The sequence below is a fragment of the Phallusia mammillata genome, chromosome 5, assembly GCF_965637545.1.
Source record: "Phallusia mammillata chromosome 5, kaPhaMamm4.hap1.1, whole genome shotgun sequence".
NCBI classification, from domain to species: Eukaryota; Metazoa; Chordata; class Ascidiacea; order Phlebobranchia; family Ascidiidae; genus Phallusia; species Phallusia mammillata.
The window spans coordinates 21,966,556-21,980,909 of NC_137256.1; the positions used below are offsets into that span (position 1 = coordinate 21,966,556).

A 14,354-nucleotide genomic window follows, 5' to 3' on the forward strand; every position below is an offset into this window, starting at 1 on the left:
TTGATCGAGAAGAAAAAAGCGGAACTTCCAATCACAGCAGTAACCAATTAATATCCGGTTTCTTCGAAAAAAATAAGTTTTGAAATATAAGGGCTTCAGAAAATAAGTTTATTCGATTTTATATGATTTCTATAAAACTTTTGGCGCTAATATCACACGTGACGTTTCAAAACGTACCGTATTTAAAAACTCACGAACCGAAATCGTGTATATAAACCTTGATTATCGATATTTGTAAATTATTTGTTCTTTTGCTGTTAGACGGTGCAAAATTTTAGGGGAAAACTATTTGTTTGAGGAAAAAAGATAATCTGGTAAGTTATTACAGGCAGAAGTACTGAAGCCCTGCAACAGCAATTCTGGCATAAGTGGACAAGAGAAACAAATGAAAAGTATGTAGTGATCAACTTATGGCACTAAGGAACCCTGATATTAAACGGTAAAGGGTTGAAATATACTTCATACATGAGATTATTAGGTATAACAGACATTATAAAAACAAATAAATTAGTTAAGACATACTTTACCTAATAGCATAATCGTTTTCATTTTACATAGATATTTCTCATGAATACCAAACCACTACCTGTAACTTAAATAGTTGTTCAGTCAATCACATACCACTTAATACAGAGTACAAGAATTGTTTATATTTTGAACAAACAATTCTTTACACAGTCTAATGTTGTGTTTTAGCATATTTATAGCAATAACTGACTATCACCACAGCGTTTTTTCTCTTAAAAGAGTGTAAATTAGTTTACAGTTTGTATTTTTTATCTCCCAGGCAAAAAGCAGGTGAACATGCTTTTATCTGGATTGTTTAAATGTTTAAATGCAAACATATGTAAAGCTATGTAAAAATCTATGGGTTAAAGTCAAAATCCAAGCAATATATTTATGCTGTAAATGAATTGTTTGTAATGTAATTTGTAAAAGTGCATCCATTTTCATGAGATAAATTTATACCCCAAACAACAATACAATGAGGACTTTTCTCTGTGTTCAGGAAAACAGAAAATGGAGACGGAAAAGGAAAATAAAAGCACTAAATGGATATTAGCAGATACTGTGCAACTGCTGGAAAGAAGGACATATGTTACATTATAACATCGCTTTTTTAACAAAGTGGTAGGCACAAACTTATACAGTCGATATTACATAAAAGTTGGAAATCTTTTTTTGCTTTTTGAAGCTCTCAAATGCTAAATTTAGTTTATGTAGAAACAACCAACTCCTGATGTGCTCATGTACTTTGTCCAAATGGTGATGTGGTAACAAGCAAAGCAGAATTTTAATGCCGACTTACAGAATGTAACTTCTCTAATTATTGCCCTGGAAATATTTGGACCGATGGTCTTGCATCACTGAAGGGCCAACATCCAACATAAAAAGGTAAAGAACTTAAAAACAGATATGTCTATTATGGGTCCTTGTTTGTAAAGAGAACATATTGTTTAAAGTAGGGTTGGGCATTTGACCGGTCAAATAAAATCTGGTCAATTGACCGGTCAAATACTTGTCAAATAGGTCAAATATCGGTCAAATACTATTCCCATTATTAAGTTGCAATTTTAGTTAAAAGTTGGAAGTTTAATCTTCTTCTAGACCACAAGTAATGGAAATGAAGGTTTCAACTCATTTAAATTTGTTTGTAAAATAGGAAATGTTCAGTTTATATTATATTACAGACTTTTCCGACTGCATTGCATGCTTCATTTCATCACTGGCCCCTTTTATATTTGAAATAAATTCTTATAATATTTGAAATAAATTAGTTTAAAGTCTAATTTTGACTAAGATTTAACTGCAAACCTTGCATATCCTGCTTAAAATCGTAATTTATACTGGGGTCATTCCATGTCAAACGTCCCAGAAAAATGGCAAAATGTAACCCACCCTCTCAGATTTTTATCAAATTTCATATGTCCATGCAGCTAGTTGCACTGATTTCAACAAAAAAAATTTTTTTGAAATCTATCAATGTTTCACGAAGTTATGACATTTTGAAAATATGTCAAATATGTGATCACGCAGCGACGCGCATCAATGCTTTTTGATAATACTGTGTTTAAAATGTCATATTTCTTTCTAATTTGTATATTGTGGTCATTTTAGTAGGTTAGGTGAACCTTTAGGACATTCTCAATCACCTCATTACAGTTTTTCATGTTTTTGAAATATGGGTCAGTAATTGAGGGGGGTTCAGTTTGGGGGTATGCGAATGTGCATTCATGCATAACGACAACTTTAAAAGCTCATATCTTGAAGAGCACACTAGCTAGAAAGTTAAGTAATGGCTCAAATGAAAGCTCTTGCTGAGTACTTTCCTTGTTCTTAATTTTATGATGCTTCTCTGTAATTTGTTTAAAGGAGGGTCATAATAAAACACAGGTTCATTTTTCGGATATTTTTGTGATACTGCGTCTATTATCTATACTTTATGTGCCCTAATTTGTTATTAAAAGTTGTTAAGATGCAAAAGTTTAGTGTAGGTGTCTCACTGGATACTGAATGCCACAAAAAGACATATCCAACACAAAAACAAGGTATTTTACCAATTGACTTTCTAACAGATGAAGAGCAAGTGCTTCTGAATATTCGAGTAGCTGCTGATAAGGGTAATGAATGTTGTTTGGAGAACATATGTATTTTCCACAGGTACAATTACATTGGTCGGTACCCTTTCTTGCAGAAGAAGTGTTGTGATCCTTTTCGAGTCCACAGTAAACCAGTCAAAAATCTTAATATACGTCCTATCACTTGGGAATATTACCAAAAATATAAAAATTACAATTTAAACACTGTACCGTGAAAAGGTGTGATTTTCCCTTTTGAGGTAGTCTTTTCTCTTGACCAGTTGCTTGGGTATCATTGTGGGGACTTGTATTTTTCTGCTATCGTACTGTCACTGTTCCTAATTTTTTTTCATTTTAGAGATAATGTTGTCAAAAGATTTTATTTTCATTTTGTCTTCGTCTTTAGTGTCAGGTTGGTCTTGCTATAGGTCTACATCACTGACATTAAAAAAACTGGACATCTTTGCATGAAGGGTATCATGAATTTGACATAATTTTCTTTGCCCATAGAAAATGTTACTGCTTGAAGGCACACTATGCAACTTCACAGGTAATCACCTCAACGCTCTGTAAACTTTCATTAAGCTTGCTGAAAGATGCGTTTGCTTTAACAGTAGATGCAATGTTACATATTTCACTGTCAGTCGAACTCGAAGCTTCTTCATTTGATGATACATTTTGAAGGATAGTTTCTTTAAGTCTTGTACTGCATTTGGCACACACCTTTTTTTTTCTGGTACAATATTTAAATTACAATTTTTATATTTTGGTAACATTCCCAAGTGAGTGGACGTATATTACGATTTTTGACTGGTTAACTGTGAACTTGAAAAGGATCACAACACTACTTCTGCAAGAAAGGGTACCGACCAATGTAATTGTACCTGTGGAAAATACATACGTTCTTCAAACAACATTCATTACCCTTATCAGCAGCAACTCGAATATTCAGAAGCACTTGCTCTTCATCTGTTAGAAAGTCAATTGGTTAAATACCTAGTTTTTGTGTTGGATATGTCTTTTTGTGGCATTCAGTATCCAGTGAGACACCTGCACTACACTTTTGCATCTTAACAACTTTTAAAAACAAATTAGGGCACATAAAGTATAGATAATAGACGCAGTATCACAAAAATATCCGAAAAATGAACCTGTGTTTTATTATGACCCTCCTTTAAACAAATTACAGAGAAGCATCATAAAATTAAGAACAAGGAAAGTACTCAGCAAGAGCTTTCATTTGAGCCATTACTTAACTTTCTAGCTAGTGTGCTCTTCAAGATATGAGCTTTTAAAGTTGTCGTTACGCATGAATGCACATTTGCATACCCCCAAACTGAACCCCCTTTAATTACTGACCCATATTTCAAAAACATGAAAAACTGTAATGAGGTGATTGAGAATGTCCTAAAGGTTCACCTAACCTACTAAAATGACCACAATATACAAATTAGAAAGAAATATGACATTTTAAACACAGTATTATCAAAAAGCATTGATGCGCGTCGCTGCAGTGATCACATATTTGACATATTTTCAAAATGTCATAACTTCGTGAAACATTGATAGATTTCAAAAATTTTGTTGTTGTTGAAATCAGTGTAACTAGCTGCATGGACATATGAAATTTGATAAAAATCTGAGGGGGTGGGTTATATGGCCTGGGCAGTTGACATGGAATGACCCACTGTTAAGCTACTGATACATCTCCATTCATGACAAAAAAGGAATATACAAAAGCTTGATATGTACGTACTTTATCCCAATAAGTACTGACCTGTGACTTGTTTACACAGAAGCTTTAAATTACTTAGATTTTTTATCTGTCAGTCAAAATGTGCAACATTTGCAAAAATGCCCAAGTAAATTCTAATGAACTAACTTCCCCTCATGGGGACCTATCACACCCGATTTTTATTAAGATAAAACGGTGCTAGAAGTGATGCATGTTTTTTAATTGCATTGTAAACCTTTGCCGTAACGTAAATCAGATCTTAATTTCAAATGAAAATTATCCCCTAATTGTTATGGGATTTATTTCAAATGAACAAAACGCATCTACATTGGCTTAAAAAGCACTTATTAATACAACAGTATGCCCTAAACTGTTCTACCTGAGGGTTATTAGAATTAAATTACCCTTTTCAACAACCAAAAAGCAAGTCCAAGAAAATTTACCACATTTGATTTTTAAAATTAAAAATAGTATTTGACCGGTTAAATAAAGTGCTGTCAATTGACCGGTCAATTGACCGTATTTGACCGGTCAATTGACCGGCTTGCCAACCCTAGTTTAAAGGCTTGATTTTCTTTGTACAAAAACACAACTGTTTACATGTTTTGGTGAAGAAATGTCATTTTTTCCTGGGTTCACATACCAAAAATTGGTATGATTTTAAAGGTGGCTTTCCTATATATTTCCATTCTCTATGTGCTATATGCCATTTACTGATGTATATACTATGTACACCATTGACCTACAAACATGATTGTTTTGTCGGCAAAAACGAATTGGTCCCCACACACCTGTTTCTGCAAATTAGTTACAGTGCAAAGATGGTGCAATAATTTTTAGATTCTTAAAGGCGAATTAGTAGAAAGCATCAGCCCAAACTTTAAAAGGTTTTGTTCATAATGTTTTTCCATTATTATACTAATACCATATAATAAAAAGTGGTAAAAGTAGAGTAGTAAAACGAAAGGTAAAAAAAACACTTCCAATCATCAGAGAATTTAACATCTAGCTTTGCTCTCGATATTGCTGTCTAAGGCTTGTTTTAAAACTGTTAAAAATTCTCCCAGAAAACCCACCACAAACACTAAAAAATTAGGCAGTGATTTTGCAGCAAAGTTATATACATTAAATTCATTACTCAAGTATTGTTGCTCAAGTGTATTTGTTCAAAATAAAGAAAGCTACATTGCGACAAAAGAAGTTTTCAACCATGTTTTGTCGTACCTAAAAGTTGACTTTCAGTAACTCCGCTCATGCTAAGACACCTTATAGCAGGGTTGTCATACAACCTTTAAAATTTTTTCTGCAGCCCGCGAAGTAACTTTCAAAAATGTTAAGTCTTAGGCGGAATACCTTGTCAGGCCTCTCATGGTTTTAATACGATGATCGAAATAACCCATCTTTAGAATCAGCAATGGCGATTGTTGCGTCATTGTATGCCATTGTTTTCACACAAAACCATATAGCACAGTTGGTTCTTTTACTCTTCTATATGTTTGATATTTAAAACAATATTTTTTTAATGTAGTTAATGGCATTAATGAACATTTTACTTTTTAATCATGCAATGTTTTTTGTTGTGATGTTACACTTTAACAAATTTTTCGATAGTGCAGCCCTCCACTTACTAAAAAGTTTACTAAAAAAACTTTGTAACTATGTCAAGCAGAGACCACCTACCCTGCAATGATTAAATGGATTTATCTTTTGTTTATAGGTGCATGAACCAGAATCATAGCAAAGCATTTGATCAGGGTGGAATTATGGATTTTACAAGTGAATTTCAAAGCTGGGTAAAAGTGTACAAATGGAAAACACAAGTTTAAACCATTCAAACAACACAAGAATAAATTGGTAAGCATGTAGTTGATTTATAGCATTGCTGTTTTTTTGCAAGCAGAAATATATTGTTCCCCACACAAGCTATGCAGAGGCCAATGTCTTCCTGCTGGCAAACTGTTTTGTTGTTTAACATTAGAAAAAACAGGCAGCCTAATCAATGTGGGAAAGGTACTTATGTATTTATACATACAGTATATTTTGTAATTGTATGCTCTAAAACAGTAACTACGGTAATTGCATTGTTGCTAAGAGCACTGTTTACCAACCTTTTTTTGGTGAAACCCAACTACATCTAAACAAATCTGTGGTTTTTATGCCCCATGGGTATATACATTATTACTACTTCAGTTGTATTTTGGTCTGTGAAAGAGAAAATCTTTCGAGAAATTTTGTTTTATTGGAAATTACTACGCCAGGTATGGAAATAATTAGATATCAAACATTTATTATGTTTTTTTTTCTACATTTAGCCAGAACTTTGGAGCGGGTTTTATGCATTATCAGCCAGACTACACTAAACAGTTAGCCGACAAATAACGTATTACCTAACGTTTCACAAGCAAGATCGACTATAATTATGGGTCCCCTTCCCTGAAGGGGACACATCTTGATTTCACTCTGTTTTTTTCTTTTTTTTGTCTTTTTTCTGCCGAAGCATTTCCAGGCACTTTTGGAATGAAATCTTTGGTGGATTTGGATGAAACTTTCACAGATGGTAGATATAGTTATGTAGATGTGCCATCTGCTTCGTTTGAGTTAATAACCCCAGTATTTACCCCGCTAGCCCCCAAAATGTAAAACGTTTTTGCAGGTTGCTGCGCACCACAACCGAAAAAATTCTGCGGAGTAACAGTATAGTAAAGGTACCAGAGAATATGCTACTTGTGTTTGTGCAATACTTGGAAGGCATTTTTGCATATGCCAGTGAGAGGGGTGTTAACAGTCTTATGATGTCAGACGTGTTAACAAATGTTGATCCTCTAGTGGCCAGAAATTTCATATTTTTTACTTATGGGTGTAGAACCCCATTAGTTGCCCCACTAACCCCCTAAAATGGGTGAGTTTTTTAAACGGTGTCGGAATTAGATGAAATTTTGACAGCTTGTAGAATTTGTCATTTATAGGTGTCAATTGTTGTGTTTAACCCCGTAGCCCCAATATTACCTCTATAGCCCCCTAAAATGGGTGAATGTTTTAAACAATGTCTGAATTTTATAAAAATTTCAACAGTTTATAGAATGTGCCATTTATAGTTGTCCATTGTTTTGTTCAACCCTTTGACATCATCATTTACTCCACTAGCCCCCAAAATGGGTCAATTTTTTAAACAATGTCTGAATTGAATAAAATTTAGACAGCTTCTGGAGTGTGCCACTTATAGCTGTCGATTGTTGTTTTACCCTGTAGCACTATCATTTACCCCACTACCCCTTACAATCAGGTGCAATTCGCAATTAAAAGGAGCTGATTGTTGTGTTTAGCCTTTTTTTTTCTCAGACAGAGAAAAACCTTGTATGAATGGAATGAATATTCATAACTGTGAGAAAGTTTGTTGTTGTCAGATAAAACACAGTGACCGGTACCGAGCGTAAAATAATATGCTATTTGGATGAATGGAATGAAATTTGAATAGTTTGTAGTCCATACAGCATATTTATTTATGCTCAGTACCAGTCACTGTGTTTTACCTTACAATAACAAACTTTCTCATAGTTATCTCTTGAAATGCATTATTTACAACTTTGCATGTGTGGGGACCCATGAGTTTCTGCCTGCAGAAACAACCAATGTTATAAAGACAGTAGATAATATGGGACCCATTATAAAATAAGTGTAGGAAATATAGTAATGTTTTAAAGTAGGTTATAATGTATATACAATGGCAAATCCAAGTATCAGGTAGTTGTGTAATTGTTCACCTCAAATACACTGTAAATTATATGCGATGGTCTTACCCAGGGGTCACCAAACTACGGCCCGCGAGGTCATTTCATCCGGCCCCCGACCACATTTTTTGGTTTGCCAAATCGTATTGATAACTTTGTAACATTCAAAATAACCCTTCTCCTCACGAAAGTTTTCCTGTCGCGATATGTAAAATAATATTACCTAGTTTTATACGATTACAACACCCAGGATTGATCCAAAGCCAGTTTGTTACGTCACAGACAAAACTACAAGTGTCAATTGTGCCCAAACAATTGCCTTTTTTGTTACTTGTGACGTAAGATACCAGCATTGCTCGTAAGAGACCTAGACCTATACAATTCAACAGTCGCATCACCAGCTTTTAAAAGGGGTTGTAGAAAAACCATTTCTTGGCGCACCTAAAAAATCGCCTCGCATGCTAAGTTTGGAGAGGCGGCGTTAGGGCAGGTAAACTATGCGGCCCGCGCGAATCATTTTTTAACTTATCCGGCCCGCAGTGAAAAAAGTTTGGTGAGCCCTGGTCTTACCCATCTCGCGACAAGCAAAATTTTGGGTTTTTTGTGACGTCATATAAAGTGGCTTACCTGAAAAAATGTAAACAGTAACGTTTTGATATAGTCCGATATGTATTTAATATAGACTCAATTACGTTCAAGTTAAGACAATTTTTTTTCTGCGTTTGTGAGTTTGAGTATTGTTAGTGAATTTAACAGGAACCGATGGCCGAGGGGTACTTTTCCAGGAGTTATGCTTGTACAACCGAGTGGTACATTCATAAGGGAATTTCCCAGGGTATTGCTGGTGGTCTTGTCCCATATATGTCGGTTACACACTTGCCTTTGACCAATACGAGGTCAGTGTGATAAGGTCTTCAGGTCTTACATGTTAGAGTAACTGAAGCAAATTGGCTTTTTAATAAAGTCAGTTAGGCGGAAATTAGCAGTAACAATGTCTGTTAAGAGCAACTTTCAACATTGTCGTTTTACTGGAGAAAACTCGTTTAACAGCAGTCAACGAGATATCAATATCTACAGAGCTCCAGGTAGCGGAGAAATAGTAGATTGAAAATAACCTATATCCTATGTCAAGATTGCAATAATGTTACAGTCTAAAGTTTGGGTAAAACTAGCTTAAACCAGGGCCTTCACGCTTGGTTACGATGCTCTTGTAAACCCGACTTTTGGGTTCGCTCACAGTTCTATGCCTTTGTCATGGCTAAGTAAAAATTACTTGATGCAATATGACACAGTATTGGTAAAACCTTCGTTTCATTATCAGTCACAGGAAATGAAGTGGTTAACCGGAAATAGTTATAGTGTTGGAAAATAAGAAAATCTATGAACTACAGAATTTATTGTGTTTATGTTTTGCTGTTTAGCCTTTATTTCTTCAATAAACCAAATCGTGTAACACATCATTATGTCCAAACGTGTTGGAATAGAAATGACTAACTGTCAATTATCAGACAATGTAACTTTCAACTCGAGCGAACGTGACATGAGCATCTACAACGGCCCAGGTGTGTTAAAAAACACAACGTTACCAAAACTGTACTGTTCTACTTGGTAACCCAGCTGGCAAACTCAACAGCAAACGAAAAGTTAATGTTTGATATTTTTCACACAGTTGATCAGAGCAAACACGAACAGCACATCGACGCGAGCAACGCCAAGATATCAGGAAACTCAGTTGTGGGTGCAAAATCCGTCACAGTTACTAATTGTAAGTTCGCTTAAATTCATAACTTAATGGTATAGGACATAGGTACACCCTCTTGAATTTGTCAACAAAAAATTAATTCTCCTAAATTTGTCAGCGATGTTTTTCTGTAGGTTGGATAAACGTTTTAACATTCCAACGAAAACAAAAATTCGAACATGCAAAATCAAATGCTTGAATTGGTACACGTCTCGCAAGTTCGTTGCGCGTGCATGATATTGTCGGGAAGTGTGTGTGTGTGAATTTATGTTTTTTCCTGACTTGCACGTGACTCATTTCGCGCCCTTTACCACCACTTGAAAGTGTGACGTCATTTCCTGCCCTGCTGTGAACATTTTGATCCAGGTTTTCGGGAATAATATATTTTATTTTTTAGTCGGAGGTGTGATTAAGTGTAAAACAATAAATAAAACGAGAATCGATTACGAAAATAGACCCTAAATGCCACTTTATTCTTGCTAATCTAAAAAAATACATTCACCCCACTTTAAATGGGCCACAGCAAAAGTGCTAACTGAAACAAACCTTTATTTTATGTGTGACCACAGCTACTAATCAAGTATACTTGTGGCAAACTTTCTTCAATTTATGCATTTAGAGACACTTTTAGATGCAAATTACAATCATGATAAAACTATCACAGCATGCAATTTTTTTCCAGATGTTACCCATATGGGTGCATATTGCTTTGCGCTAACATTCCTTTGTGTGTAGATGCTGCACCGCCGCCAGCACCAACTAATCCACCAGCACAGGCTCCACAAACCTCGCCCCCTGCTGCAGCAACGCCACAGACCGAACCACAGCAAAACCCGTGAGAAAAGTTTGGAAAAGTTTACCAACATAGTGTTTTTTAACCCTTAAAGGTCGCAGGCTGCATCGTTTGTTTAATTTTTGTCGTCGGTGGGCAACTGTGCCCACAAAGAGTCCGCTGTAGAGCTGCCTATAATTGTTCCAGGTCCGTTGAATCATTTTTATGTGATGTTTTTGGACACAAAAGTTGGTGACCTCAATTTAGTTTAACCCATCGAGTTCCACTGGGTTGGAGCAATGCTGCTCAAGAAAACACAAGTGGCACAGACTGGAAACAACTCGTAAACACAAGGCGGTTGCGCTAACAATCCGGCCTTCTTGGCGACTACTATTTCAGTAGAATAACCAAAACAAATCTCCAAAACTCATTAACGACTTTTTAAACTTTCACGAATACGTTACTGTTGTTTAGATGTGACTGTGGAAAATGTCCGGATGAAAATGTCGGCAACCGTGTGTGTTGTCGAACCGACGCTATGGTATGGAGAAAAATGAGCACCTTTCCCATTACCACGTGCATTAGGGAGCACCCAGCCTTCAATGCATGTTGTTTGGATAAATATATGCTTGAAAAGAATTACAATCGAAACAAACGACGCTTCCCGAATGCAATTCCTGGAGGACTTTCCCAACCAAAGTAGGTGTTATTAAAATGGAGAAAAACCTCTCATTCGTGATTTTGTTCTATATTGCACAGGAAATACAAGCGAACAGCAGAAGGCGAGTACTTGGATTGGTTAAACCCAGATAACCAGAACAGAGATGCTACACTGCCATCCTGTGTCAAAGAGGCTTTTGATGTGAAATTTCCCGATTCAACTGTCCGTGATGCCTCTTGGCCTGTGCTACAGTGAAAGAAATGTCGATTGCTCCAGTCCATTTTTAGTGTATACATACGACGTTTGTTTTTGATAAACTTTTGTACATATTCTTTTCTCGTTTGTTAAATAGCGTACCGATTGAGATGTGCACGATCAAGTTTCATTTTACAGGGCTGTGCTACAAACCAAAACACTGATTTTTTGTTGAAAACAGGCTTTCTACATTGCCATATTGTGCCAAAGAGGCTTTTGATGAGAAATTTCCACATGCAATTGTTATAATGATGCCTCGGCCTGCGCTGCAGTAGAAAATATGTCGAATGTTACATTCCATTATTTGTGCATATGTATGCGTAGTTTTTTTGTTTGTGAAAATCTCGTTTGCTCAACAACTTACAATTTAGTAAATGTATTACAAGTAACATAACGAGTTCGAACATAAAAACATATATTTTTATATCACAGCGATTGATTGCAATGTATAAACGACAAACCAGCTCTATGGCAGTTTTGGTTTTGATAATCCCTTTTTTTAAGTCGGTGCCTATCCTTTTTAACACGTTTTATGAATCAAAATTCACTTGTATTTTGATTATTCCCTTCAAACAGAACCATCAGCACTTGATTTAATAAAAAATGACACCCGACGAAATATTGTATGTCCAATAAATGTCGGCTGTACCCAAAGCCAACATGCGTCATTGCCTGAACGCTCGAATTTCCTGATAAACAACGAATTGCGCCACGCTTTGTTTGTCGTTAAACATTACCAGGGAAATCCCCTTAATTTGGGAACCGTCTGGCCGAAAGTCAATTTACGACAAGCTTTGCTTTAGTTTCATTTCAACGTTTACAATATTACATCGTTGGACTAGTTGAGTTTCATACCCTCCTATATTCATTGTTGAGTTATGAAAAGACTTTGTGGACGGATTGTTTATGTTATCGGAGTAATATTGGCTCAGAAAAGACTTTGGTCTTTTTACTCGATGACTATTCATTGTGTTCTTGCGCAAACTGCATGACATCGCTTTGTAATCCTAAATCCTGGGGATGATTTTCAGCTTCAGGCCAAACAAATTCAACTCATAAATCCTGACTTCATCTTCTTTACTATGGATGTAATATAAATGTTATGACTGAAAACATCGATTTTTTTCGCTAAATACATTTAGAACGTCAAATCCTTTGGTTTAGACCGGCTTTCGAAGAAAGTGGTATCCATGGAAAAACAACTAAACAAACCAAAAATACCAGCAGTTTTAAACCACATTTTTACACTATAGTTTAAAAATATACCACAGTTTAACTTTACAGCACCAATAGTTCTGAGATCATGTAAATAAAAACAGTACATCACGTCAAAAATGGCTTTTAGAGTTCTTTGTGTTATAAATGTATGTAGGCCAGATTTCTCACCTTTTCGGCATGCGAGAGAGTGACGTCACGTTCTGCGATGCTTTGGGAAGTGAAAATTGGTGACGCCCATTCAACGGTTAAGTGTGGTTTTCAGCTAACATTTAATAAACCAATAGGCTCATGTCGTGGTTAAGAATCCCACACATTGTAGCCATAGGCGTCCGCAGCGGGGGGCAAGAGGGGGCACGTGCCCCCCCCCTGGAAAAAAGAAAAACGCAAACGGTCGGAGAATCCGCAACTTAAAACAAAACACAATAAACATTTACACAGTGTTATACAAAACTATTCCTGGAATGGAAGACGTCGTGGGTCTCCACCTCTTTATTACAAGTGTAACTGTAACAGAACAGAATACGGTTTTACAACAAATTAAATGAATCGAACATTTATACTTAACAATAGTTCGGTAACAAGCATATTATTACGTCATTGATGGATGTGACAAACAGGCATAATGTGATATCTTCACTGTATTTGTTGTTACATCAGAAAAAGTATTTGCCAACCTACCACATACTTCAGTGATATTTAATATTGTGTTTATTGTATTATTTTGCTACTTTGGAATTGGCAAGAATGAGTATAGCACAGTCAGATGATTTTTGTTCTGAAATACCGTTTATCGAACGGCCATGTGAAGATAGTTTTGCCCTCCCCTGTATTTTTTCCTGCGGACGCCCATGATTGTAGCCTATATTTTACCACATGAAAATAAGAACAGACTGATTCTGTCGTACAATAGCCCACCTCACATACATGAGTATTAATGTGTTCTTGCACATTTATTCATACTTGGTGGTGTTTGACAAAGGTTAAAAGCTGTTTAAGGTTAAACAGAATTCCTTTATTTTTAGATTTTAATCTTTATTGTTGCATGATCACTGGAAAGAAGAACCTATTCGCAGGTCGCACAGTCTTTCATGCACTTGTCATTTAGAGTATTTTTGCCTCGTTTTTTACACCGGCTACCCCCTTTAAAGCACAAACGTTAATGATAAAACAGGATATTATATCGTTGATTGACTTGTTGTTGTATATTATACCTTAGGTGCTTATGTTGATCAAGGATTTAAGTTCATTTGGGCTGAAATTGCTTTTAGGTGTTTTCGCTCGTGTATTTTTGTTTGGGACGCGTATCTATGACGTAACCAAAGCAAGTCATATGGGTGGACAAAGTCTTTTACCGTCGCATGGCCAAGTTAATACATGTTACACTAGTTTAAGTACAGAACATTAATAGTTTGTGGTAGAAACTGTTGTATAATCTTCATGTTTCTGTGAAAATACTCCTGCTGGTTTTATGGTACTTTTTGGTCTACAACAGATTTAGGATAATCATTGTATTTTTTCTGTGTTTTATTACGCGTACCACGTACCACAAGCACTATATATACAGCAACGTCACACAAACTCTATTTACACTATTATACAGAAGTTCTTCATTTCTCGTGAGGGCAGGCGACAATATAAAAGTTAGGCTATAAAACAGTAATGAAT

General features: G+C 35.7%; 1 protein-coding gene across 2 annotated transcripts; it reads left to right on the forward strand.

The window, feature by feature from the left end:
* Window positions 1-167: 167 nt before the first annotated feature.
* LOC145229338 (uncharacterized) lies at window positions 168-12,372 on the forward strand. 2 transcript variants are annotated; one of them, XM_080094660.1, is made up of 9 exons: window positions 168-439; window positions 1,010-1,131; window positions 1,225-1,395; window positions 6,032-6,168; window positions 9,551-9,604; window positions 9,712-9,807; window positions 10,519-10,618; window positions 11,030-11,254; window positions 11,315-12,372. In XM_080094660.1, the coding sequence occupies exons 5-9, from the start codon at window positions 9,583-9,585 to the stop codon at window positions 11,469-11,471; spliced, it is 600 nt and encodes a 199-aa protein (XP_079950786.1). In that variant the 5' UTR covers window positions 168-439; window positions 1,010-1,131; window positions 1,225-1,395; window positions 6,032-6,168; window positions 9,551-9,582; the 3' UTR covers window positions 11,472-12,372. The 2 variants fall into 2 exon arrangements, with proteins under 2 accessions (XP_079950786.1, XP_079950787.1); XM_080094661.1 differs by having other exon boundaries at window positions 168-392.
* The last annotated feature ends 1,982 nt before the right edge of the window (window positions 12,373-14,354 follow it).